We start from the raw sequence: 26,210 nt of genomic DNA, 5'->3' as shown, positions 1-26,210 counted from the left end.
ACCTCACAGGCTGCCAGGGAGCCAGCCCTCAGATGCTTGAATATGTAGCCAAGGAGCCTAACTCAGGCTGGAAGGGACCAGACAAGAAAAGGCTTCCTGGAGGAGGTGATTTGGAGAAAAGTGAAAGATGAAGGAAGGACTGATTGAGAGGGAGAGCAGCAAGCTGCAGAGCGGGCGCTTAGTGGGTCAGCTGCAGGGAGAGAGCAAGCTGCAGAGCGGGCGCTTAGTGGGTCAGCTGCAGGGAGAGAGCAGGCCTCAGAGTGGGCGCTTAGTGGGTCAGCTGCAGGGAGAGAGCAAGCTACAGGGAAACCTGGGCCAGTTGGGAGACCAGTGCAGTAACCCCAAGGTGAGGCCTTGGCTTGGCTGGTGATGGCTAGCCACACCACAGAGATTTGACAAGAAAAATAGAGCGAATTTGTTGACTTGGGTGAAATGTGGGAGGTGACCAGGACAGGGAGTGTCTAGAGGGAGGCTGTAAATTCCCCTCACTTCCGATTTGGCCAGAGGATCATTGCAGTCCCCGAAATAGGAAACAGCAGGCAAAGACTTTGAAGTGCAAGTGTAGCATCAGAACAGAGACGCCCACAGGCGTATGAGGGCTCAACAGGGGTCACGTGGGCAAGGAAGATGGTCAGCACAGACAGGAGTGCATGGAGTCACCCAAGAAAAGTGTTGGGTAGAAAAGACATATGTCAGTCCCCAGGGAAGAGCGTCCTACCACAGTCAGCCACAGCCAGATGAGCAAGAGTATGGACCATTCACTCAAATACCTGTTGGGCATCTGTGGTAAGCAGGCATCTTGCCAAGCTGCAGAGGCTGCCCCAAGAGAAGGTGGGTAGGAGCAGAAGCCATACTGCAGTGGTAAAGGGGTGTGGAAGAAGGAAGTGGTGGCTGTCCTTGATGATTTGACCGTGCACGAGTGAGTGTGTGTTTTTACACTTCGCCCATGCTACCTTGAAGATGCTAAGAGCCAGCAACAATGACTTGATTTACAGGTTGCTGAGCAAGCATTTCTGTCCAGCACAGCAAGTATCTAGCTTTTAGTACATGAGACGCTTTCAGAGCCTGAACATTGTAGAGACTTTGAATATTATTGAGAGAAAATATGTAATTATTTAAAGGGCCACACATACATTCCTGCATCCTAGCCACAGAGTGGCCCAGGCAAGAACACATAGACAAGGTAACATCTGTACTCCATGGCAGTTGCTGGGTTACATACACACACACACACACACACACACACACACACCTTTGGTTGCCAAGTCCCTAGAGTCCCAGTCTGGCAACACTGGGTTTGGTATCTTCAGGCTCAATCTACAAGGGCTGCTCCAGCAATAACCAAGGCCACGACAGATGTTTGTAGCCAATGGTTACTGGAGCCCATCTTCCAACAGGTGTATACAAGGGAAAGTCACTAGCCTCTGACACTTTATAACTGTGACACTTCCTTAGATACGTAGAACATCTGTCCCTGGTCTCCTCTGATGTGCTCTAGGACCAGATGCTTTCCAGAAACCAGCAATAGCCACAGTTCTCCTGCCCTTCTCCTTAAAGCTCTTCAGCCCCTTTACTGTAAGTAGAAACCCGAATACAGAATGTGGTTAAACACAAAATCATCTTCCTTAACCCCCAGCTAGAATGTCCTTTTACCTCTGCTGTGGGTGAAGGGTCAATGTTCCTTTCACCGTTGCTCCTGGTGGTGGATTTCGGGATCCCACAGGGCTTGTGGTGAAAGACGTCAGAGCCCAACTATGTGCAGAGCTGAGACCCAGAAGCTGCGGTCCCTGAGCACTGTCACACAGCTCTGGGCTGCGTCATGCTCTTCCTCCCAACCCCCCTTACAGGGCCAGCCCGCTTCAGGCCCCCTCTCCCCAGCCCCACCTCCCGAAAGGGGTTAGAGGATGGCCTAGTCCTCAGGGTCTGCGGCTGTCTGTCTGTCCCCTCTTAACTAGCCCCACACCTAGGCTTCTGGTTGTCAGCACAGGCAGAGACCTTCTCTTCCCCCTGGGATTTTTTTTTCTATACTAATATCAATGTATTGGCATGCAGGAGACTATCTCATGTTGAACACGCATCTGGCCATATTATCTTGACATTAAGACAGTTCAATGATTATTTCAATTCAAAACCTTACCTAAGGCCATACAGTTTGGAAGTGAAGGAGTCAGAGGTGGAGCCCCAGGGGCCCTAGCACCGGAGTTCACGTGTCTGACTACCGTGTATAACCAACCGCCTTCTCAGTGTCTGGTCTCATTCTGTCTTCTGCCCCTTTCTTAAAGGACATAAAAATTTAATCCCTGAAGTCATGAAAATGAAGGAGAAAATAAACTACATAATCAAACCATGGCATGAAGGCTAAATATGGGGCTAAAACAGTTCGCCCAGGGTCTTAACTTTTTTTTTTAAGTAATCAAGTAAATGATCTGGCTTCGGACTATTTTAGCCAAACATCCCATTTATATCTTCTCCACCTAAGGAGTCTGGGCATTTTTCATGCATGATTTCGAGTGTTTGATGTGGTACACGGTCAGTCCTTGGTTCTGTGACTCCAGCCCTGCCAACAGTTCAGTGGCTGACACTCGCCTTGAGGAAGAACCCAGGGCTGGCACTGTGTTGGAGGTCTGGCATCTGACAGCTCTTCTCACAAAGGTCAGATGCTTTCTAGGGTACTTCATCCATCCATGTACGGCTCAGATTCTGACTGAGAAGGGGGAGAAATAGCGTGCACGTATGGGATGCAAAGGCAGTCAGAATTGACAGTCACCCAGGAGAGTGTGGCTGCAGAGAGGTAGGATGGCTCCGCTGTCGGGAGTTTACCGATCATCCAGAAGTACCCAGCTGCATTCGGTTAATGGAATGTATTGCTATAGTTTTACTCCGACGCATTGGGCTTTTAGGGTATTTTTAACTGCTTTCCTTTCCTTCCCCGCCCCCCACCGCCCCCCAGCTGCTGGTTTCCCCTCCTTCCATGATCAGTGAATAGTTTTAACTCTTCTTTAAAAGCATAGCATTTGGGGGGTTACTGAGTAAAACCTTAAACACCTTCAGGATCATCACTGGTACCTGTAGTTTGAAATACTTGGGGAAGGCTCAAAATGCTTTTTTCCCTATATTTTAGCCTCTTAGAAAGGAAAGCTAGTAAGTAACTGGGGCTGCAGTTGCCGTGTGTCACTGTCCTGTTCAGAACGATTGCTGGGATGCAGAGCGCCCTTTCCACACCCTCCGCTGGCACAGCTTAATTAGTGATCTCAACTCTTCCCCTGCTCCAGCCTTCCTTCACTGGAGTCATTATTTAATTTCCCATACTTTTAACTTGTTGATGACAAGTTTTGAAACTGTCATTTTCAATGTTTAGTGATATAGGTGCAGACAAGTCCCATCTCTTGGATTTCATCTTGACACATAATTAGTGTGATTTGCATTAGCATAATAATGGAGCTAGAACTGGAGGAGATAAAGTCCCTGCATCCTAACAATAATGGAATTACTTTTATGGCAACAAGTATCAGAACATGCATATACAGATGTCTAGAATTTTTTTTTTTTATGGGAACAGTCCTTTTAAAAAAAAATTGTCAGATTCTGACAGCTGCTGTGACTTGTTTTATTCCCTAATTCTTTTCTTTTTAGTGGAAGGGCATCTTCCATTCATGACTCCAGCAGTTTCACCCCCTCTAAATGAGACAGAGAAATGCGAATCTCCCTGGTGGTCGATCTTTTCACAGCTGCGCTCCAATTCCAGTGTGACATCAAATTACTAATTATAGCTGAGCGGACTGCTTTTTACAAATGACAGTCTTAGCATGCTGCCTGCTAGCCAGCTCCACAGCGGGGACTCTAGGGGAGTAAAAGAAAACGGAGGTGGACTCACTTGATCTCCAGGGGATTGGACCTGACTCTTTAAAAAGCCAGTGTTCTTGAGAGAGAGAGTCCCGGGGATTTATACAAATACCCATTTTGCTCATCAGTCGACACCATTCTCCAAACTTGGGTCCGATTTTCTTGGGTGAAGTGAATCCTGTGGGATGGGAGTCAGAGGGTCAGAATAAGAAGATTCCTTTAACACACCACCTTTGCCCTGGACCCACTGGAAAGAAAGCAGCTGCCCCGCAGTTGGCATTTACAGAGCTACGTTGGCAGTGATCATTGTTGACAATGGGCCACAGAGATCCTCCTTGTTGATTCCTATGTGTCATGAGTCGCACTGGTGATTAGGAGGCCCGCTGCTGGCTCTTCTCTGACATTTTACCTATTGCTGGCTGAAGGTTTCGTGGAATTAATCAGTAATGCCCCCTTCCCACCTAAAGTTGTTTTCCCAAACCAGTTTTCAGCATTTCTTTTGAGGTCTTTCAGTGGTCCCCCATTATAATCAATACCTATCCCTATCTAGTCCTCGAAGTTATAGGCAAGATAAGGAGGTTGCCAGGTCACTGAGCGAGGTACAAAAAGCACAGCCATGTACCCTTTAGGAAATCTGTCTCCAACATGGCTTTCCACTCTGGGTGCGCTGTCAGCTTAGGGGAGAATACTGGGGACTTTCAGCTCTCCAGACAGCTAATACTTTAAACATACTCTGTGTCTCCCCTCTTCTCCCCAAGTGGAAGCTCAGTTTCCTTCTTTAGCAGTATAAAGAACACCCAAAGGGCAGGGCAGTTTCCCTTCAGAGCAGAAGCATCCATTATTTCACAGGCCTTATTTTTTTTTTTTCTGCAATACTGGCAATCAAAAGCAAGGCCTAATGTATGCAAAACAAGCACTCTATCATTGAGTTCTTCCCGACAGAAGAACTTGAAGACAGTAGCAGGAACGTCAGTCCTGTGGACTGAATAAATAAAATAGAGTTGGGGACCAAAGGCATCAGAGAGTCAAGGATCAGAGTCCAGCTTTAAGACCAAGCAAGAAAATGCTTGTGATGGAATTGGGAGGCTTAGCGATAGGTCATATATATATTTTAATTGATTGGACCATTGGTTCTCTTGCTTCAGGGTTTTGTGGAAGTCTCTGGTTTTAAATGAAACCTTTCTGGAGCTTTCTCTAGAAATATTGGTCACCAGTAGACCACACCTAAAGTCCTACACTTAATACTCACCAAAATTATACTTGTTCTACGAAAAGCTTAAAGTGATTAATGCTGTTGATGGACACGGATTCTGAGACATCATATCAGCACATGTCTAAGCACGCCCCTTGGGAGACTGTGAGGAAACCCCAAGGGTATTCTGGGAAGTGGAGTTGTTTTGTTTATGTTATGTGTGATGCTGGAGATGAAACCCAGGGGTCTTTTGCATGCTAGGCAAGTGCTCTGTGCCTGAGTTGGATCCCCTGCTTACAAGTAGGGATTTCCAACTTTTTAATTTACTTGTAGTTTTCCCTGACTGGTAAGCCTGGCGTATGAAAAACAGAGGACCTCATGCAGTGAGCCTTCATGAGCATCTTCCAGATTTGGCACACATGGCAGCATTGAAATCGCCCAGCCTTTCTGACATGGAGTGCATGGTTGCCGTAGGCTAGCTTGCATTCCACTGGAGAGAACTCAGCCGCACACCAGAAGCACGCGCAGAGCTCTGCTATTAGATGTGGGAAGTCCTGGGAGCCAGCTTGCTCCTAGCTGAAGTTAGGGTAGAGAGAAGAGATTTCACATGTAGTGTGTGGCCTGGTGAAGACAGCCTGCTGCAGATGTGCAGTTCTTACAATAGTAAGTAAAGATCGTTTCTAAGTTCATGTTAAATAGAATTAAGAGATCTTAAGAAACTTCTTGAGTTTTTGGTCTGTAACCTTTCTTTTTTTTTTTTTTTAAATTATTTTATTTATTATGTATACAGTGTTCTGCCTGCATGTGTCTCTGCAGGCCAGAAGAGGGCACCAGATCTAATTGCAGGTGGTTGTGAGCCACCATGTGGTTGCTGGGAATTGAACTCAGGACCTCTGGAAGAGCAGTCAGTGCTCTTAACCACTGAGCCATCTCTCCAGCCCCCTGTAACCTTTCTTACATTATCTCCAACAGTAGATATTCATGTCATAGAATCTTTCAACCAAATTGGAACAAACCTATTTTGTTAATAAACACTATTTTCATTTTAATTTTTATTATTTTTAATTATATGTATATATAGATGTGTCTGTGTGTGTGTGTGTGGTTCTGTGCACATGGATGTGGGTACCTGCAGAGGTACCTTCAAAGGTGTTAGGCCCCCCTAGAACTGGACTTGCAGGCAGTAGTGAGCCACCTGAGTAGATGCTGGGAGTTGAACTCAAGTCCTCTGGAAGAGCAATGTGTGATCTTTACCACCGAGCCAACTCTCCAGGTCCTGGAACAAACCTGTTTTGAGGTCCTATTTTGTAGACCTTGGAGACTGTTTAACGGCCACCTTGTTACTATCACCTTTTACAGGGTTACTTAATCGTCATTAAAACTTGAAAGGTTTTTTTGTTGGTTGATTGTTTTTGTTGTTTTGGTTTTGGTGGGGTTTTTGTTTGGTTTGTTTTGGTTTGGGTTTGGGTTTTTTGTTTGTTTGTTTGTTTTTGGGTTTTGGTTTTTTGAGACAGAGTTTCTCTATGTAGCCCTGGCTGTCCTGGAACTTGCTTTGTAGACCAGGCTGACCTCGGACTCACAGAGATCCACCTGCCTCTGCCTCCCAACTGCTGGCATTAAATGTGTGCACCACCACCACCACCTGGCTGGGAAAGTATTTTTAAGTAATAAAATTTTCTTTTTTACATGTTATCTTAAGCTACTTAGAGAAAATAGCCCATAGCTAAAACTTAACAGTTCTAAGTAGCAGTATGACAGTTAAAAAATTTACCCAGTTTTTTGCTTCTAATTACAGCACAATGTCATGGGTATGCTGAGGTATATTTTCTTTCCATATTTTACATACAAACAGATTCCAAAGTGAAATGATGAAACTGCCCTGTCCAGATGCTGGTGACAGATGTGTACATTCTCCTTGTTTTCAGTGTGGAAGTTAGAGCTAGTAAGGGTCTACGAGGCCACTTCCCAAGCTAGGTACTTATGTCAACATCTGCTTCTGTGGGTGAGGAAGGTCATTACGTGTAATCTCGTGGGAAAGCACCTGTTCTCTCTGCCTCTTCTCGGTGAACTTCACCCACATTCACTAATTTGCCTTTTCATGTATCAAATTTGTGGCTTAGCTGTTTGGGGAAGCGGAACTGATTTTATTATAAATCTCTAGCATCTCTTGTTACCCAAAATTGATACCATACATGTGATGTTATTTCATCAAACTGCTTTTATCCTGCCTCCAGGACAAGGTCACCTACATTCTCTCCCTTACAGGAATAGTTCTGGGGAATTTCCTACTTTGTAGACTGATTTTTTTTTTTTTTTAATGATGAGCACAGAATTTTATTCTGCTTCACAATTTTATTTTCATTTAGGTGAGCTTGGAATAACAAGTAAATTAGGAACATAAGCAGTCCCGGTCATGGTACAATAATGACTACATGTTTTTTAAGTTGTGTGTTCGGCTTGAAGTGTCCCGGTAACGGCCATCAAAGACACACCAAGTAGCCATCTTTGACATTGAGGCTTACAGTGAAAAACACATTTAAGTAGATTACTAAGTGAGCACATCGAACAAAAATTCATTTCATTCTAAAATACAAGTCCTTTAATTGCACCGTACAGTGATACATATAATCCTCTGCATTAAAATCTTCTGGTACCAAATCCTGTTGGCATTAGACACTGAAGTGACCAAGGCACTTGTCTTCCAGGTAGTGTTTTTATGCGGACTGAAACAAAAGCGTGGCTCATGTTATGTAATTGTGGGCTCTGGGCATTTTCATTTTAAGAAACGTGTTTCTCACTTTCCTATTGCTAATAGCCATTTATAATACAGTTGCTTGTTTTTGTATAAAATATAGAATGAAAATAAAACCCAGTGTTGTTTTAGTTTGAATTCTGTATGTTTTAAAGTTATAGTTGTGACTGTAGAGACAAATTTAATGTTTTATGGTAATTTTTAACTTGTCATCTGAAAGAAAACTCGATTTTTTTAATTGAATACAAAAGCCCATATAATTTCTCATCTTATAAGCCTTAAAATGGACTGCTCATCAAACTGTACAAATGACAGTAGTTGTCCATACACATGCATGTGTAATTGAAAATATTACTTTCATTAAATTATGTTGGTTAAAAAAAACATTGAAAAAATACGTTGGTTAAAAAAGGATTTTTCTTACATTTTTGGTTTTATATTCTGAGATTCTGTTAAAAAGTTAAGCTAATTTTCTATTTTAAGTATAAAGGGGTAAGTACTATGAAACAAATTTTCAAGGCCTTGCTTTTTACCTGGTGTATGCCCCGTTCCCCTGGGAAGCATGTGGCGGCTCTCGTCTCCTTCCCCTGAGGCTGTCACCTTTCCCAGCCGTGTGCGGCTCACTCTACCTTGTCTCCTAAGCCATCCACGGAGGCTTGTGGTCACAGCTAAAATTGAGAGTGCTGTTCTGAACATTGTAAAGTCTCAAGCGTCTGACTAAATCTCCCCCGAAAGGATCCTTTGTCCCCCTTATTGAGCCACAGGGAATACGAATTAATTAAAAGCTTACCTCTACCCTGATGTGGTACAGCCCCTCACTTCGTTTGTCTCTTATGTATCCCGTCCTGACCTTGATCAATATTGCTACCTAGTCTGCTCCTGCCTGGAGGAGAGCACCGACCTGCTGAGGGAGTTTAACGCTGGGCTTTCAGAGGAGCTGGACACGGTCACTGTTTGTACAAACGTTCATTGTCCTGCCATGGCTCCTAGCAAGGTCAGTGTTCCCAGTGAGTTCACTACCTCCTATGAATCAATTTATAGCTCCCTTATACTTCAGTTATATTTTCTGGCCACTAAGCATGGACACTAAGCCTTAGGTCAGCAAAATAGCAATCACTAAGTCAGACACTACCATGAGACACTCACCAAGAACACCCAAACCTCGGAAAAGTAACAGGAGAGGAAAAAAAAAAATCAGCAAATTCCTGTCTTTGGCTGCATGTATAAAAGCATTACATTTCATTCTGTAGATTTAATAAATATTACATAAATTTAAATAATTACTCCAAGTAGGTAACTTAGCTAATTTTTATTATAGGCCACATTCTGTTCTTACTTGAGTTTCTGGGTTTTGTTTTGTTTTTTAAGATTATTAGTCGGGATTTTCTGCTGGGTAACCTGGGCTGCAGATCTCAGGTTTTCTAGCCAGGGAGGCAGAGTTGAGGTGGACAAGTGTGTGTGGAACTGAGGAAGGGCAGTAAGAGCAACCGGGCAGTGTGGCCATGGCTGCTGCTGTCCAGTGTGTGCCCTGTGCCACCATGTTCTCTGGACGATGACACTTGCAATGCACAGAATTTGTCAGCCCTACCAACAGATCCTTCATGATAAAGGGCTTCATTGTAAGTCCATGTGCAACATGTGACTAGTGACAAAAACTGAAAACAAAGGAAACCTGAAACGTGGTTTATATTATGGATGGCCTGAGGTAAAAGAGCCTACAAAACCTCAGGCAGGAAAAAAGAGGGGCGTGGAGAGAAGACAAACTGTGAGCTCTCGTGGGGAAGCACTGTGTGTTGCCTTTAGTTCACACACTAACCCTATTACATAGCTGTGGTTATTTTCCCATTACTCGGCTTAAGAAGCGGTTTGGGGTTGACCGAGCAGCTGGACCAAGTCATGGCTGGCGAGGCAATGCTTAATGTGACGTCTTTTAGAAAAGAAGATGACTTTGCTCAGAATTTCTCAGGGACAGCTTTGCTGAAGAAGCCATGCCTGCAAACCCGGCAAGCCAGTCACAGGACCCCCACGTGGCATGCACTGCTCCGCCCCTGCCACGTGTGCGACTCGTGAAATCCTCACACCGGCCCTCCACTTGCTGCTAATCCTACTTAAAAAGAAACCACGTCACAGGAAAAGTGACTTGCCCCAAGACACACAGCTAATATTTAGATGAGCTGAGATCAGCCTAGCAGCAAGCCCGGTCCAGCTGTGTCCAGATCCATGTGCTTTGATCTGTATCCCCTGGATGGAGGTGGAGGTGCAGAGCGTCAACCCGTGGCCGGGCATCTTCCAGCATGCAAGGAAAGACTGACCACATGCTCACTCATTTTATCCAGATGCCAGATACAGACACAAGAGTGTTGGATGCTGGGAGAGGAGGGTCCCTCTGTGGATGCCTTTAGCCATGCTTATGTGTTTGCCACATCTTGAACCCAACCCTTGTCTTGCCTGTACCCAGAAGGTCTGGATGTGGGTGTATTCCTAGGCATTGTTCTAGGGAGAGCATCTAGGAGGGGGGCGTTTGCCCACCAGTATTGGACTCCTCTCCCCCAGCTGCCCTGCCGAGGACATGCCTTTGTCTCTTGATCCTTCCAATAAGCCCTTAAGTCCTTTAACCAATCTGGTTGCCCTTTTTTGAACTCGATCCAATCTAAATACATCCTTAGTGCCTGTGAAATTCACAAGCGAGCTTAGTAATACGGTACAGGGTATCCAGAGTTTTATGAGGTAGGATTAGACATTTCCCTGTCACATGAGGGAATTCTGCTGGGGTGAGCTTGAAGTGGCATTCATCTTCATTAATGTGACTTGTGATACAAACACACCTCCAGTGTGTAATTTACTGCGTCGTCTGTGGCATATCATCTCAATCCTCAAATGTCTTGAATTCCCACAAAAACAAAACAAAAACATCTTTCCCCAGTAATTTCTTACATATAGAAATGAGTTACAGAATCAAAGTGGATATCTTAATCCCTCTAACACTCTCCAGATCACACTCCTAACCCCAAAGCATAACTACACACAAACATTCAAACTGTCCACCTGGAGAGTCTCAGTCCTGGACTCCTGAACTTCATGGGGGCGGGGGGGGGGGGGGGGGGCGGGGGCGGGTCTGGCTGCTCTCAGGGGCCCCAATTTTTTTTTTTTTTTTTGCATCGGAGTGGGTGTTTCCTCTTACTACTCTCGAGGGAAGCTTGCTAGACTTCAGGGTTTGTGTTTCATTCACTATTTGGGGAGCTGAGATGATACCCCAGTGGGTGAAGTACCAGCAAGCATGTGAACCCGAGTTCAGATCCCTCATACCCATGTAAAAGCCAGGCACAGTGGTGTGCTTCTGTAACCTCTGCGCTCTAGGGGAGGTTGGGGGGAGACAGGAGGGCCCCCACACACAAGTATGTGCACATGCAAACACCGCACACATTCATATTCTCTCTCTCTCTCTCTCTCTCTCTCTCTCTCTCTCACAGACGCCATATGTTTACAGTTCTAAGTCCAGTACAAGTGATGCTAACTATTAATATTAATGTGCTGTCTTCTGAAGGAAGATGTTCAGGGTTTTTATTACATTATTTTTAATTTATTTACATTTATTACATTATTTTTAATGTGCATCTGAAACTCCTCTTTGAGAGACCCACACTTTTACTCTTGGGTGTGTTCTACTTCTGAGTGCCTCTATTTTTCATAACCCTTCTGCTTGAGCTTATATTAAAGTATCTTTATTAATACCTCCTTCTCCCCCAAAAAAGTGGACTCTAACTCAGCATGAAAGTATATGAAAGCACATCTAACTCTAATCTTTTTTGTTTGTTGGTTTGTTTTTTTCTAGACACAGTTTCTCTGTGTAGTCCTGGCTGTCCTAGAACTTGCTCTGTAGACCAGGCTGGCCTCGAACTCACAGAGATCCACCTGCCTCTGCCTCCCAAGTGCTGGGATTAAAGGCATGCGCCACCACTGCCACCCGGGTCTCACTCTGATCCAGTCATCTGCATCCATCCCAGGTCTATGTTGTCTTACTTCCCATACAAGATGACAAACTCCTTTCCAGCAGGAGCTTTTACCCATTCACACAGCATCCCTGTCTGTGACAGTAATTCAGGAACTGGCTATTGATTAGAGCCCTTGAATTTCTGAGACTTGCCAAACCTTCTTTATTATGGAGAACTATGTTGATGGCGATGTCAGTCACAAAATGGCCAAAATGTTCTCTCCTCAAAGGGAAGCAAAATCGGCAAAGCAAGTAATGTAGTAATTTAGAAATGCATGATACACCTGTAGACGTATGCATCTGTATTGGTCGATGTAGGCCTGCATACATTTATACTCTTTATAAAGTGAGAGGGAGACATGTACCATTCAGACATTTGAAGGGTAAGAAATATCTGAAAAAGGACCATTCAGGGCTCAGCCTTAGGCCAAAAAGGGCAGTGTATTATATTGGATTCCTTGCAGCTGAAAGAAATAAGCTATGGTTAGCAGAAAGGAATTGGAGTGGAGGAGGTGTTTCGACCTTTGAACTTTCCCAGAGTGCAGATTGCATGAAGTACAATCCATATCATCTTAAAACTGGATGCCTGTGTTCTGTATGCCTCAGCACAGGGTACCGCTTTTTCTCTGCTGTAACCCACACTTGGAGTTTCTCCAGCCCTCTTGCATTGGTGAACAGAAGTGCATTACCCACCTGCTCATTCTCCTGGTTACTTGTAAAGGGTAAAATTTCTCAGCTTACTCCACTGCCTGTTACATGATTATTTCTTTGGAGTTACCTAGTGGGAAGTTGCCTCCCGGTGCAGTGGAGAATACCAAGGCTTTGAGGAACAACTACCAAGCCTCAGGTTGCATGCACAGAGCTCATGGATGGGCATTTGTGAGACAAGAGAACATGCTGTTTGTAACCAGCGTTCAGTTCAGGCTACCCAAGAGTGTCAGAGGATGGTATTGGATCGTACAGTAGAGGGTTCCCGGTAGGGTACTCCAAGAATATATGTTCAATACTTGGAGAATTTCTTGTAAGAAGGTGAACCAAAGAAAGCCATTAGGTTCTTTCCTATGAAAATCATGAAGTATCACAGATGGGGAGTGTACCAGACCCTGACTCCAGTAAGAATGCGTCCAGTGGTCACAGCCCACTGGTTCCCCTGATGATATCAAGCCACTGTACACTTCGTTGCCCCTGCCTAGGTGTCCAGGTTGGAGAGGACATGTCGCTTTTAGGCTTTATTCAAGCTCTTCCTCCTTGTTCTCATTTGTTCCAGGCCAAAGAGCTGCCAACTTTAAAGGATAATGACTTCATTAATGAGGGCCAAAAGATTTATATTGATGACAACAGCAAAAAGATATTCCTGGAAAAACTGAAGAAGGACGTTGAGGTAAGAAAAAACGAAGAGGAAGGGTACGCCACTGTATCCCCATCAACTCTGCTGCCTTTGGGGGCTTTGAAGCCATCTTTTCAAACCTATACTGAAGGCAGAAATGTATGTATTCTGCATTAGCCATGGCTCACATGTATTCTATCTGTTCTATAAATAGATAGACCCGGTCTTGCAGGGTCTGGTTTTAAGATGAAGTGTGTCACGTCAAAATGACAAAAAACCAGAAACCCTGCTGTCCCCTGCCTTTGGCAGTGAAGATGGCCTCCCCACAGCAGCCAGCATGGGAAGGGCAGGGATACTGGTGTCGCTCCAACACCAGAGCACGTCAAACGGCGACACTGGTGACTCGGAGTCGGACCCTCTTCCCTCTGAATCATGGCTCCGTGTTGGTATCCACAACCTCACCTCAGTTCACTACTTCCCCCAGCTGTGCTGACACCATGAGGCCCAAGAGCCAGCCTTGCCGTGCCAAGGGACCAGCATGGAGCAGTTTGGGTACATGGCCCTCGGTGAGGGTGGCAAGAAGTAGGACCTATTGTTCCAGTGAGCTTTTAGCTTATTATGAAAGAGGTTTGTTCTTAATACTGTTTTAAGAAAAAAAAATAATAACCCTCTTTTTACCATTTTTATCATTTTGTTTAGCTTTCCTGTTTGGCTTCCTATTTCATTCTTCTAGAAGTAAATAGGGGAGCGGCTTATTTTAATGTAGACAGTTGCTCACTAGGTTTCTTTTGGCTGTTACTTTTATTCATGCATGTGCCCTTTTCTTCTTTTTACTCTGAAATACTGCTCCCTACATACTAAGATCTGCTACTTGGAGAAAGGCTTTGAGGAAAGATTTTTCTTTCTCGTCTCATTAAAACAAAACAGTTTGAATGACTGCAGCCAAGATGCACTAGTGCCATGCATTTGATCCCTCATGGAGGTCCGAGCAGTGGCTGAGTGTGAGCCTTAATCTTCTAACAGCGTTTTTCACTGAAAGACCCTCAGGCTGACCAGGGTTATTCTTAGTTACCTGTAGGTCATTGCACTACATTTTTTTTCTGTTATTTGAACCTCCATAGTATACGTGTGGAGATTAGTTACTTGCAGAGTGAGTGTTTGGTTTGTTTAAGTAAGGTAAGTGTTTGCTTTTCTCACATAACATTTTTTCTGCCATCTTTTATAATAAACAATTCATTTTTCTTGGCTGTCGGCACTTGCTTTAAAAATATATGTTAGTTAAGTATTTTCTCTTTACTTGAGAATCAACTTGATCTACCTGAGAATTAAGAACTGTAGCATAGAGGAAACACTTTTCTTTTGGACTTTTACTTCCTAATCAAGAAATCTCTGATCCTGAGAATAATACTGTTTTAGTAATTACAGTAAGTAGCCCTTAGGGTGATCTATGACCTGCCCCAAAATCTTGTTTTCTGTTTTCTTTCTCTTGGCTGCACACCACTGAGGTAGTAAGCCTGTAGGAAGAATGTAAACTGGGCAGTTCAGGCTTCAGGTCAGATTCTGTGAGGATGCTCAATGCTTTTGTTGTCTCTAATAATGCCGTAGATTGAAGGATTAGACAGTTTAATCCTGTGTACGTGGCTCTCACACACAAACAGCTGTTTGGAGCCAGACCATAAAGTGTCCATTCATTGGAAATGTTTCTCAATGGCTGGTAACAGTGTCTGCTTCGGAAACCATGCAGAAGTGTTATTAAATTTTCAGGCAGGTAATTATAGTGAAGCAACTTGACATCTGCCCTTGATAACAAGACTGGCATTTAATCTAGTTTATTTTTTCATGAGTTCCATGTTTTCTAATTTTGACAACTGGCCTGACTGCTGAAATTTCAAGTAGGCATGCGTGCGTGTGTGTTTGCGTGTTCATGTGTACATGGGTGCCTGTGTGTGTGTGTGTGTGTGTGTGTGTGTGTGTGTTTCATTTTCTAATTTTCTTTCCATAAACTCTTTATGAGTTGAAGCCAGGCATGGTGTCTCCCTCCTTTGACTGCAGCACTGGAACACAGAGGCAGGTAGGTTGTGTGAGTTCAGGGCCAGCCTGGTCTACAGAGGGAGTTCTAGGTCAGCTAAGTCCATACAACAAGACCTTGCCTCAAAGCAGGAAAAATTAGATCAGAGTTTATTTTAACTCAGTAAGTCAATTGTTTTTCTTTGAAAAAAGAAATAATTCATTTGAAAATCTGTTGTAATTTTTTTTTTATTCCCTGCAAAAGAAATCCTCTTTTGTCCATATATGCCAGGCAGGATCTAGATAGCTTTCATGTATACATTTAGAACACATTTGTAAAAAACGAATCTTGGCCAGAATGAAGCTCCCTATAGTTTTCTTCTTGCTTCTTGTCGACTCTGATTCTGACAGGAAATCAGTGGCACTGTGGCCCACTACATCACACAGCTTAAATCTGTGTCTGGAGTACACCTCTCCGCTTCTCCTGTCATGGACCCACATGAACAGCAGCTTCGGAGCGTGTAGTCCTTCCCATAAAGTTACCTTTTTTTAGCCATAAACACCTTCGTCTGCTCCGGTGCTGTTACTATCCTCCCGTGAGCCTCTGTTCCAGTGATGTTACTGTCCTCCCGTGAGCCTCTGCTCCGGTGCTGTTACTGTCCTCCCGTGAGCCTCTGCTCCGGTGCTGTTACTGTCCTCCCGTGAGCCTCTGCTCGGGTGCTGTTACTGTCCTCCCGTGAGCCTCTGCTCGGATGCTGTTACTATCCTCCCGTGAGCCTCTGCTCCGGTGCTGTTACTGTCCTCCCGTGAGCCTCTGCTCGGGTGCTGTTACTGTCCTCCCGTGAGCCTCTGCTCGGGTGCTGTTACTGTCCTCCTTTGACCAATGGGGAAGTTGAGTCCAGGGATGCTGACAGACAGCTGCTGCATCGGACCATGATTTAGTTACTCGGAGTCCACACTCCTAACGACACGGACGTGAAATGTGAACTGGAAATAGCAGAGCACAGCCGCGACTCGGTGTTCTGAAAGGACTCTAAAGGAGGATGACTACAGTTTTATTATCATTTTTTATTAATTTTTTTGAGAATTTTATGAGGATTGCAGTTTTTAACAATGTGGTCAGATGTTGGACAGTCTGATTGCAACTGCAGTTCACATCTCATAGAGCCGGGAGGGGGTCTGAGAAAGTAAGGAAGGTCATGGAAGACGGCTGAGCGTAGTTTAGCCTGTTTCCTGACCGCGGGGCCTGTAGAAGAGTTGGTCTCAGTCCTCCTAAAAATCATGAGGAAGGTACACAGGCTGGGGGTGAGTCCATGATGGACTGTGTGCTTGGCATGTACAAGGCCCTGGGTTCAAAACCCAGCACCAAAAAGAAAATTAAAATACATGTATTTGACATAATGAGAAAATTATTCTAAAGGAATCAGATTAGATTGGATCTTGTGAGAGGAAAAAAGAAAGAAACCAAAGGCCTAGCAGCACAAGGCTTGTAAAGAAAGGCAGGCAGGGGCCTAAGGAGTTGTGAATCTGTGCACTTTGAAATATATTTTTAAAAGAAATATGTGAGTTAAGCCAGGCATGGTGGGTGATACACGCCTTAATCCCCACACTCAAGAGGCAGAGGCCGGTAGATGGCTGTGAATTTGAGGCTGACCTGGTCTACATACTGAGCTCCAGGCCAGCCAAGACTATAGAATGAGACCCCACCTCATAAACAAACAAATAAGAAGCTTAAAGGGATGTGTGGGGGAAAGAGTAGGTATATCTTTCTGCGTTCACAGGCACCATTCCCACGTGGAGCCCTGGTCCCTAGCCTGGCTTCTCTTTCTACCTGTGGGCTCATAGTGTGATTTCTTGTTGGGACTCTCCTTTACCCACACACAGAGTTTTGGTTTTACTGCCCAGCTCATTCCACTCGCCCACCAAAGGGATTTGCAGTAAAGTTAGTGGGAGACGAGAGCTCGCGAGTCGGGAGCCTTCCCACATGCTTCTCCTCTCTTCCCACTTACATTGTGTAGACTGGTTCCGTTTCATTTTCATCCAGAACCTTCTGACCTACCATGTCCCAGGCGTGCCCTTTGTGTGCGGAAGTACACTTCCTCTAATCTAGCCAGTGCTCTCTGTCACAGCAAGAGTGATGGTGAGTTCTCCAGGAGTTGTGGCCAGCCACCTTTTGCAGCCTGGACTCTGTGCGGAGCCAGCCAGCAGATGGGCTGCTCAGTCAGCTCTCGGTTAAGCCATCCACACTTCAGTGGATCCATGAGAACAGTGCACGTCATGTATCTGTGTGTATCCAATTAATTAAGAAAAATGAAAGGGAGAAGAAAGAACATGGAAAGTCAAAGATCTTGACAGATGGGAGGGACCAGACCTACAGCTGGGTCTTGCCTCACCAGACACTGCAGCCTTGTCTGGAAAGGAGCAGGGAGGCAGTACCCCTGGGACCTCATGGGAAGCAGAGCACCTTAGCATCGTCATCAGCCGGACATTGAATGCGTACAGAGGGAGATGTGGTACTCACCAGAGCAGTGATATCATTCACTTACTGGTTGGTAGGGACATACAGGCTTTTACTTACTGGTGACAGACAGCGTGCTGATTATCTGCTGGGAGTCTGCTGGATTTCCGGGTGCTTTCCAGGAGGCTCCTGGGAGCTCTGCTGGAAGCTACCTGGGGACTCCCTGGTTCTCTCCACTGGCCAATCTTCATTCTTGGGATAAGCCAGCACCCCCGACTCCCAGGGCTTTCCCCCTACAGCAACTTGGGCTCTTAGGAGTACCTTGACTTCTGCATAATAGATGCCGGTCTCCGAAGCCAGCTTTGCATTTGGGGGTGGGGTGGCATAACCCCAGCTCTGAACTAGCCTGAAATGAGAGGAAACTGCCTAAGAATGTTGGAACCACATGAAGGAGGCTCGTGTATTTTAATTTTCTTTTTGGTGCTGGGTTTTGAACCCAGGGCCTTGTACATGCCAAGCACACAGTCCATCATGGACTCACCCCCAGCCTGTGTACCTTCCTCATGATTTTTATGAGGACTGAGACCAACTCTTCTACAGGCCCCGCGGTCAGGGAACAGGCTAAACTACGCTCAGCCGTCTTCCATGACCTTCCTTACTTTCTCAGACCCCCTCCCGGCTCTATGAGATGTGAACTGCAGTTGCAATCAGACTGTCCAACATCTGACCACATTGTTAAAAACTGCAATCCTCATAAAATTCTCAAAAAATTAATAAAAATGATAATAAAACTGTAGTCATCCTCCTTTAGAGTCCTTTCAGAACACCGAGTCGCGGCTGTGCTCTGCTATTTCCAGTTCACATTTCACGTCCGTGTCGTTAGGAGTGTGGACTCCGAGTAACTAAATCATGGTCCGATGCAGCAGCTGTCTGTCAGCATCCCTGGACTCAACTTCCCCATTGGTCAAAGGAGGACAGTAACAGCACCCGAGCAGAGGCTCACGGGAGGACAGTAACAGCACCGGAGCAGAGGCTCACGGGAGGACAGTAACAGCACCCGAGCAGAGGCTCACGGGAGGACAGTAACAGCACCCGAGCAGAGGCTCACGGGAGGACAGTAACAGCACCGGAGCAGAGGCTCACGGGAGGATAGTAACGTCACCCGAGCAGAGGCTCACGGGAGGACAGTAACAGCACCGGAGCAGAGGCTCACGGGAGGACAGTAACAGCACCCGAGCAGAGGCTCACGGGAGGACAGTAACAGCACCGGAGCAGAGGCTCACGGGAGGACAGTAACATCACCGGAGCAGAGGCTCACGGGAGGACAGTAACGTCACCCGAGCAGAGGCTCACGGGAGGACAGTAACAGCACCGGAGCAGAGGCTCACGGGAGGACAGTAACAGCACCGGAGCAGAGGCTCACGGGAGGACAGTAACAGCACCGGAGCAGAGGCTCACGGGAGGACAGTAACAGCACCCGAGCAGAGGCTCGCGTTTGCATTCTCGCCACCCACTCCCTTGGAGCCTCCCCCAGTGTGTGTTCTTCTGATCCTAAAGTCTTTGAATCTTAGCGGTTGTTAAGTTGTAACTGACCTGTCCCCTCCCGCTCCAGTTCCTTGCACAGTTAAAACTCATGGACTACAGCCTCCTGGTGGGAATCCACGACGTGGAGCGAGCAGAGCAGGAGGAAGTGGAGTATGAGGAGAACGACGGGGAAGAGGAAGCGGAGAGTGATGGCACCCACCCAATCGGGACTCCACCCGACAGTCCCGGAAATACACTCAACAGCTCACCACCCTTGGCTCCTGGCGAATTTGATCCAAACATTGATGTTTATGCAATTAAATGCCATGAAAGTAAGCTCAGCGCTATTGGCTCTTTCTGCCTGTAAAGTGGTTTGATTTTTGCACCATGATCTAGCAGCGTTTCTGACCCTGTTACAGAGGTGCTGCCGTGCAGGATTCCTTCTACTGAGTCAAGCGTATTGACATCGGACAGTCCTCCGTGTTTAAAGGGAACAGTAGTTCCTGGTGTTAAAGGATGGAAGAAAGCTGCAAACCATTTTTTGTTGTTTTGTTTTTCTGACAGGGTTTCTCTGTGTTGCCCTGGCTGCCCTGGAACTCACTCTGTAAACCAGGCTGGCTCAAACTCACAGAGATCCTCCTGCCTCTGCCTCCCAAGTGCTGGGATTAAAGGCATGCACCACCACCACCTGACCTACCATTTTTTTTTATATAGAACACACATACACATTTGTAGGTAATGTATACGACAGATATGTCCAATGTATTCTGACCGGTATCTACAGCAATGTAGTCCAACACATTTATAGATCACAGTGTTGTATCTCAGTGTCAAAAGGTTAGATACCCCAAATTACGTAAGCAATTTTTTTTCTTGCCAGACTCAGTGGCATAGGCCCATAACCTCATCTGTCCCAGAGGTTGAGACAGGAGGATCGTAAGTTCAAAGCCTGTCTGAGCAATTTAGCAAGAGCCTCCCTCACAATGAAAGATGGTCTGTGGCTGTAGCTCACTGGTGAAGCACCTGTCTGGCAGGTGTGAGGCCCTAGGTTCAAGCCCCAGGACATAGGCTGGAAAAATCGGCTTGGCTCTCTTTTAAGTAAAGCCAGTGTGTCACAGATCTGTCCTGAAGGAGGCAAATACGTGCAGCCCACTGCCCCTCAGATGGCCTTCTTGTAGAGCTGACTTTTCACCACATAGCCTGCCCTTTCAGGGCTGGAGAGGCAGGCCCTGGTTCACACAATGGGAGTCACGGTCCCTTCTGCTATCCCCATGGTGGGATCTGTGACCCTCCTCCAGAGAGTCAGACCCATCTCCATCCTCAGAGTCTCGGTGTTTGGTTGTTGGCTTTCTACTTTACCTACATGTCCATGCCAAAAAATATTTTATTGATAGGGTAAAAAATACCCCACTCATTTAAATAATAAAACAGGTAATTTGTGCCATCCCTCCTTTTTTTTAACTTGGCATATCAGCCAAGCAGATTTGGGTTGTATTTTGCTATATTTTAATTTTACCCTCCAAAACCATTTCTTAAATGTAAGAAAATTGGACATAGTCGAATATACATTTCTTACTGTTTATAATTGAAACAATGTATTTCTGAATCTGTAGAAAGTAGATGATAATAGAGGCATAAAATCCTTTATTCAGTTCTGATACTCTATCCAAGGAGAAATTTGCACAGTGTCTGGTGGTAGAAAGGGATTAATAAGCATAATTAATTCTACTTGTTTTAAGTATAAGAATAGCACTTTCCTTTATCCGAACAGTTACTATCATTACAGGAACGCAGATTAGGAAACAGAATGAAAGCCCGCAGATCAGATCGCAGCCTTCTTGCCCTGTTCTGGCTTCCTGGTGCGTTTGTCTTGGCACGGGGAGCCAGCCGGGATGTGGTTTCTGCATTCCTTCACTGCACCTGCCTCCCTGAGTAACGTGTGTTTTTCCGCGTGTTGTCACATGTCCCACAGCCTCTGCTCTCCTCCCTCTCCAGACTCCCCTAGAAAAGAGGTGTACTTCATGGCGATTATTGACATTCTTACTCATTATGATGCAAAAAAGAAAGCTGCCCACGCTGCAAAAACCGTTAAACATGGCGTAAGTACTGCCTCCCTCCCTCCCGCCACCCTTCGCCCGCGGGCCCCTGGGACTGTCCGTAGCATGGAAACACTTCTTTGCCCTTCTGCCGAGCTGTTCTCAGTTCTGTGGTGATGATTGTCTGGGGGTGAGGTGTCAGCACAGCCAGGTAGCACTAGCCCCATACGGGCTCTCCCCCTGGCCTAGACTCAGCCTTCCACACAGGAGTTTATAGCTCTGTGCACCAGTAGGTTCTTCCGTGTTTGAAACGCACCCCAAAAATGAACATACTTTTCATATGAAGTGTTCCAGCCTGAAGCAGGGTGCCCCAACACGTGCAGGGTTGTATTTCTTTTCTCACAATAATCATTTTTTTTTTCTGCTACAGAGGTCATCTAAGCATAAGATCATCATTTCAAGCATTTTATATCCACCCTCCTCATTTACCATGCATGCCCCAAATCCTCATGATCCAGGAATATTGTGGAATCTCCATGAAAAGCCTGTGGGGGAGATTCCATTGTGTTTCTCCCCCTCCCCCTTTTTTAGAAAAATACTTCAGTGTACTTTCACACCCAACTTTTTCCTACATAGGGCTATAGAAGGCCATTAGTGTGGGAGCATATAATGTAATTTGAGCGTTTTCCCACTCACACTCCACTCCCCCTGCTTTTTGTTTTTCAATGGAGAAACAGGGTGACAGCCCCAGGAATTACTTCCAGAAGTTTGACATAGTAGTTCATACCTGTAATCCCAGCACGTGGATGGCTGAGGCAGGAGGATTGAGGCTTTAAGGGTGCCCGAGGCTACATAGGGAGACACTATTTTAATCCAAGCAGAGTCGAGTGTGTTGGAGAGTTTTGATAGAAAGGTAAAGTCTCAAATGTAGTTTGGTGTTTAAGATGGATTTCTTTTCATTTGGTGGGTATGGGTGTTATGCCTGCTCGTATATCTGTGTTTACCACATGCATGCATGGTACCTGCAGACACCAGAAGAGAGTGTTGGATCCCACGGAGCTGGAGTTATAGACAGTTGTGAGCTGCCATGTGGGTGCTGGGAATAAAGTCTGGGTCCTCCAGAAGAGCAACCAGCGCTCCTGATTGCTCAGCCCTCTCTGGCCCGTTTGTTGTGGTGGTGGTTGTTTTTCTTTTTTTCAACATTGCAGCAGTCACAGGTCTGTGTTAGTAATCTGTGGTGCTTTGCCAGACTGCCCGTTTTCACTCACAGATTTCCTGAGATCTTTGATTTGCTTGTCCCAATGGCTGAGATACGTGTGAGTAGCAGTTTAAAAACATAGACTGCTTAGCTGTATTCTTAGCTGTAGGGTTGGGGTGTGGCTGGTGGTAAGGTGATTGTCAAGCGTGTCCAAGGCCTTGGGTCCAGTCCCCAGCACCCTCCCCCCAATTTATTTATTCATTTATTTATGACTAGCTTGATGTTCAGCTGCATTTGGAAATAGCCGTAGAGACTGAATGGTAATTTGCGGAGATAATGAGCATCTCATCCATACACGTTTCCTTCACAACCACCTAGGCTGGAGCTGAGATCTCGACCGTGAATCCAGAACAGTATTCAAAGCGCTTTTTGGACTTTATTGGGCACATCTTGACGTAACCCTCCTGCACAGCCCCAGATGGACATGAGCACAGGAAGGCTGGTGGTGGCATTGGTGTGGGAAAATTGAAACCAAACTCGATGAAGCGCTCACCTTGCAGGAAGCAAACCTTCTTGTTTACATCTTCAAGCCGAGATGACTGAAGTGGGGGGGCCTACTCGCTTTAACAGCTACCTGATATTTCCCAGCATCGTTCTAGCTATTTTTGACTCTCTCTGTGTGCGCAGGCGTGTGCGCACACGCTCTAGCGCACATTTTAAAATAATGAATTAATATTAATTAATTAAAACCGATCAGCTTGGGTCAGAGCTTGTAACAACCCAACCCCTCTGATTCCAGCTGTGGCTGAATGAATGGATGAAGGGGCAGCACCCGGGGGAGGGAAAAGAGGAAACGCGTGTCAGCATGCCAGTACCACAAGATAAACTGTAGATCAGTTTGTTCTCTGAGTTGAAAGATGTGAGCGTGTTCATGGTGATGATGGTGATGATGACGATGATGATTGGAAGAAGGGAAAATGTACTTCAAATGTTACACTCCTGGTCCACACAAAGACGACTCCTGAGCCTAAGCCCACAGCCCCAGGCGGAAGAATGCTAGCATTTCCCTGTGTACTGGGCCATGGTTCTGCCCTAACAATGTCAGCACCCCCAAGTATCCCAGGCTGAGCCCTTCATCTTCCAAGAGTCTGATGCCAAGAGACTGTCTACAATTTCACCTCCGTAAACACTTCCAGGAAAATCGCTTGCTTCTCTTTTCTCGCCTGGAGATTCTCACTGTTTCACCCTTGTGTTGAGCTGCAGAAACGAATTCTGCAAAACAGATGTAGAACTTCCCTGAAAGGTGCGTAGTTTGGGGCATTAACAGCTACACCTCCCACTGCAGAAAAGGGAGCAAGGGGTTAAAACCCTCCTGTAACCGAAGGCAATTCCCAATTAATGAAGTTTATGTCCGACCATTGTCTAAAGAGTGGAGTTTCGTTATGGATTATCCCCTCTAACTGAAACCCTCAGTTTTACTGTTTACATGGTTAGAAAAACAGGGATATTTTTGAATCTAAAAATTTAATATGCAGCATGTGATTTTTGAGGTTTACATGTAAAGCCATTTTGCAGTGTAGGGAACATGTTTATTGTGTTTTGAGGTATGTCTTGCAGTTGTGTTTCTGAGTGAGTGTTTTGTTCAAAGTACCTAGTAGACAGGCTTTCACATAAAAGCAAAAGGATTTCGTTCCTCGAGATGTGTATTTATCAACCTAATGTTTATATATATGATTAAACCCCAAATCTGGTTATGTAAGTTCCTTGCCCTAAACTGCTGGCTGTGTTTAACCAAGTTAAAACCTTCCGGCACCAATCATGGCTCTACCCCCTTCCCTGTGTTCCTGGAAGGCCTCAAGTTACAGAAGGCAACACTTGCTTAGAGTACTGTCAGCATACATGCTGTGCTGAAGTCGTGCCTTTAAAACCCCCGTTTAATATGGTGAGATGGTTTTCGTGGGCAGTTTTGGAAAGGAAAAAAAATCCACCTTTCAATAATTACTTAGAAGTCAACAAGCCCCCTGGCAGGCTGCCTTCCCAGTCTCTTCAGTTCATGCCTCTCCAGGTACAGCTGTGCCCAACATGTGTGGGCTGCCTTCACAGCATCTGGAAGCCAGCGTCGACACCATCTGACTCCTGTGTACTGACCTGCCACAGATTCATTAGCTGATGATGTTAACTCCACTGTAACATAGTTGTACAAATCTGTATTTGATGCATTTAAAATAATCAATGCTGTATGATTCGGTTTCCGGGCACTGTTAATTGTGGTGTCCAATCCGTTTGAGTGTTCTGAAGCTCTGCTGTAACCTTTGATCTCAAAACTTACAAACCCAAGATCCCAAAATTTTACAAAGCTAAAGTGAAATGAAGGTACACATACATGCTCTGAGTAACCATTTCCTCTGTGGCCAATCTGTATGCTTCTAGAAGTTTACAAAAAAACGCTTTGGTTTTTGTCTGTAACCATCTCTATCATCCAGATAAACTGTTTGGACAAGAGCGAGGACACGTGTGGTGTCCCAGCGCTAACAGCGCACTCACGTCGTGAGCCAGGCTTTGTGAATAAAGCACTTTGATGACTCACACACTTGTGCCTCTCTGTGCTAACGGCTGATTGGAAATAGGACTGGGGGTATCCTCAGCCGTTCTGTGGAAACGTAAAGGGGTGCTGCGGCAGCTTTTAACTCTCTAGAGCCTGACTTTCGATCTACAGTGATTAATAAGACTCTTAAATGACAAATGGGCTCCTTACACAATAGACAAAAAAATAAATAAATAAATAACAGGGCTGGAGGATAGCTCGCCAGGTAAAGCTATTGCCGCACAAGTGCCCACAGAAATGCTAGGTGGGCGTAGCAGCTCACCACTAATTCCAGCATTCCAAAGGCAGGAGAGAGGGAGCAATTTGACAAACTAGACTAGCCATATTGGCAGGCTCTGAGTTCAGTGGAGAGCCCTGACTCAATGGATAAGGTAGAGAGCTATTGAGAAAGACTCCTGACATCAAATCTCAGGGTTTTACACACACACACACACAAATCCCAATGAATGCTGTGTAAAGTTGTATGATTATTTACAAATAACCAATGGTAGCTTGGCGTCACAGCATTTTTTTGAACCTTCATTGGGTACCGTTGAGGAGAGAGGGCTGTTTATGGTGTTCTGCTGGTACGATGTTTGCTGCTGTAACAGGTGTTCCTGAAACTAATTCTCATGTGATTGACACACCGGGGTGTAATTTAAACATAATGCACACTTTATGTTGTTAGTGTGAGAGTTGGTCCACATGAAGGATCAGGCCAATACAGAAAACTACACCTGCTGACCTGAGCCACATAGGAAGAGAGAAGACACACAGCTTCCCCGTCGCTAGGTTTACCGGACACCTGACACCACACATACTCCATCTTTACCTTCTTCCACTTCGCAGTGTCCAAGAGCTGCAAGGTTCTCCATAGCCCTGCCCTGGGTAGCACTCAGCTTTTGTGGAAGTAACTTGTGATCTTCGATATTCATGTGTTTAAGCATTTAGCATGTTTACAACTGGGCTGCTGTTTTTATGGAGTGCGTTCCCCCTCCCCCGCCCCTTGAATGTATGTGTAACTGGAGAGGTTTGGGCCTTCGAACCTCTAGTTCCATTTTTCCTGGAAGTTCAGTGATTGCTGTGGTTTGCCACCTTTTCCGGTAGGAACTTTGATCTGCATGTGTCTAAGAACATACGTGCTGAGTGCCTGCTGGTTACCGAGGAGCTTAGTTCAGGCGTTTTGTTTTGCTTTTCTTTGTGGATGATTTGAAGGTATGGCCATGCCTTCAAATGAGCCCTGGGGATCTGAACCCGGGTCCTCATGCCTGCAGGACAAGTACTCTTATCCAGTGAGC

The 26,210-nt window shown here is 45.5% G+C and overlaps 1 protein-coding gene across 2 annotated transcripts in view; it reads left to right on the top strand.

The window, feature by feature from the left end:
- The window catches only part of Pip4k2a (phosphatidylinositol-5-phosphate 4-kinase type 2 alpha), a 178,287-nt gene extending 153,371 nt beyond the window's left edge, over positions 1–24,916 (top strand). For both annotated transcript variants that reach the window (XM_059263655.1, XM_059263654.1), the window contains 4 exons: positions 13,046–13,159; positions 19,183–19,426; positions 21,090–21,193; positions 22,707–24,916. In XM_059263655.1, coding sequence (XP_059119638.1) covers positions 13,046–13,159; positions 19,183–19,426; positions 21,090–21,193; positions 22,707–22,787 — 543 coding nt within the window. In that variant the 3' untranslated portion in view covers positions 22,788–24,916. The remainder of the gene's footprint in view (positions 1–13,045; positions 13,160–19,182; positions 19,427–21,089; positions 21,194–22,706) is intronic.
- The last annotated feature ends 1,294 nt before the right edge of the window (positions 24,917–26,210 follow it).

The sequence above is a fragment of the Peromyscus eremicus genome, chromosome 5, assembly GCF_949786415.1.
Source record: "Peromyscus eremicus chromosome 5, PerEre_H2_v1, whole genome shotgun sequence".
Taxonomy (NCBI): Eukaryota; Metazoa; Chordata; class Mammalia; order Rodentia; family Cricetidae; genus Peromyscus; species Peromyscus eremicus.
The sequence above is the reverse complement of the archived record's forward strand: the minus strand, read 5'-3'. Positions and strand labels throughout refer to the sequence as shown.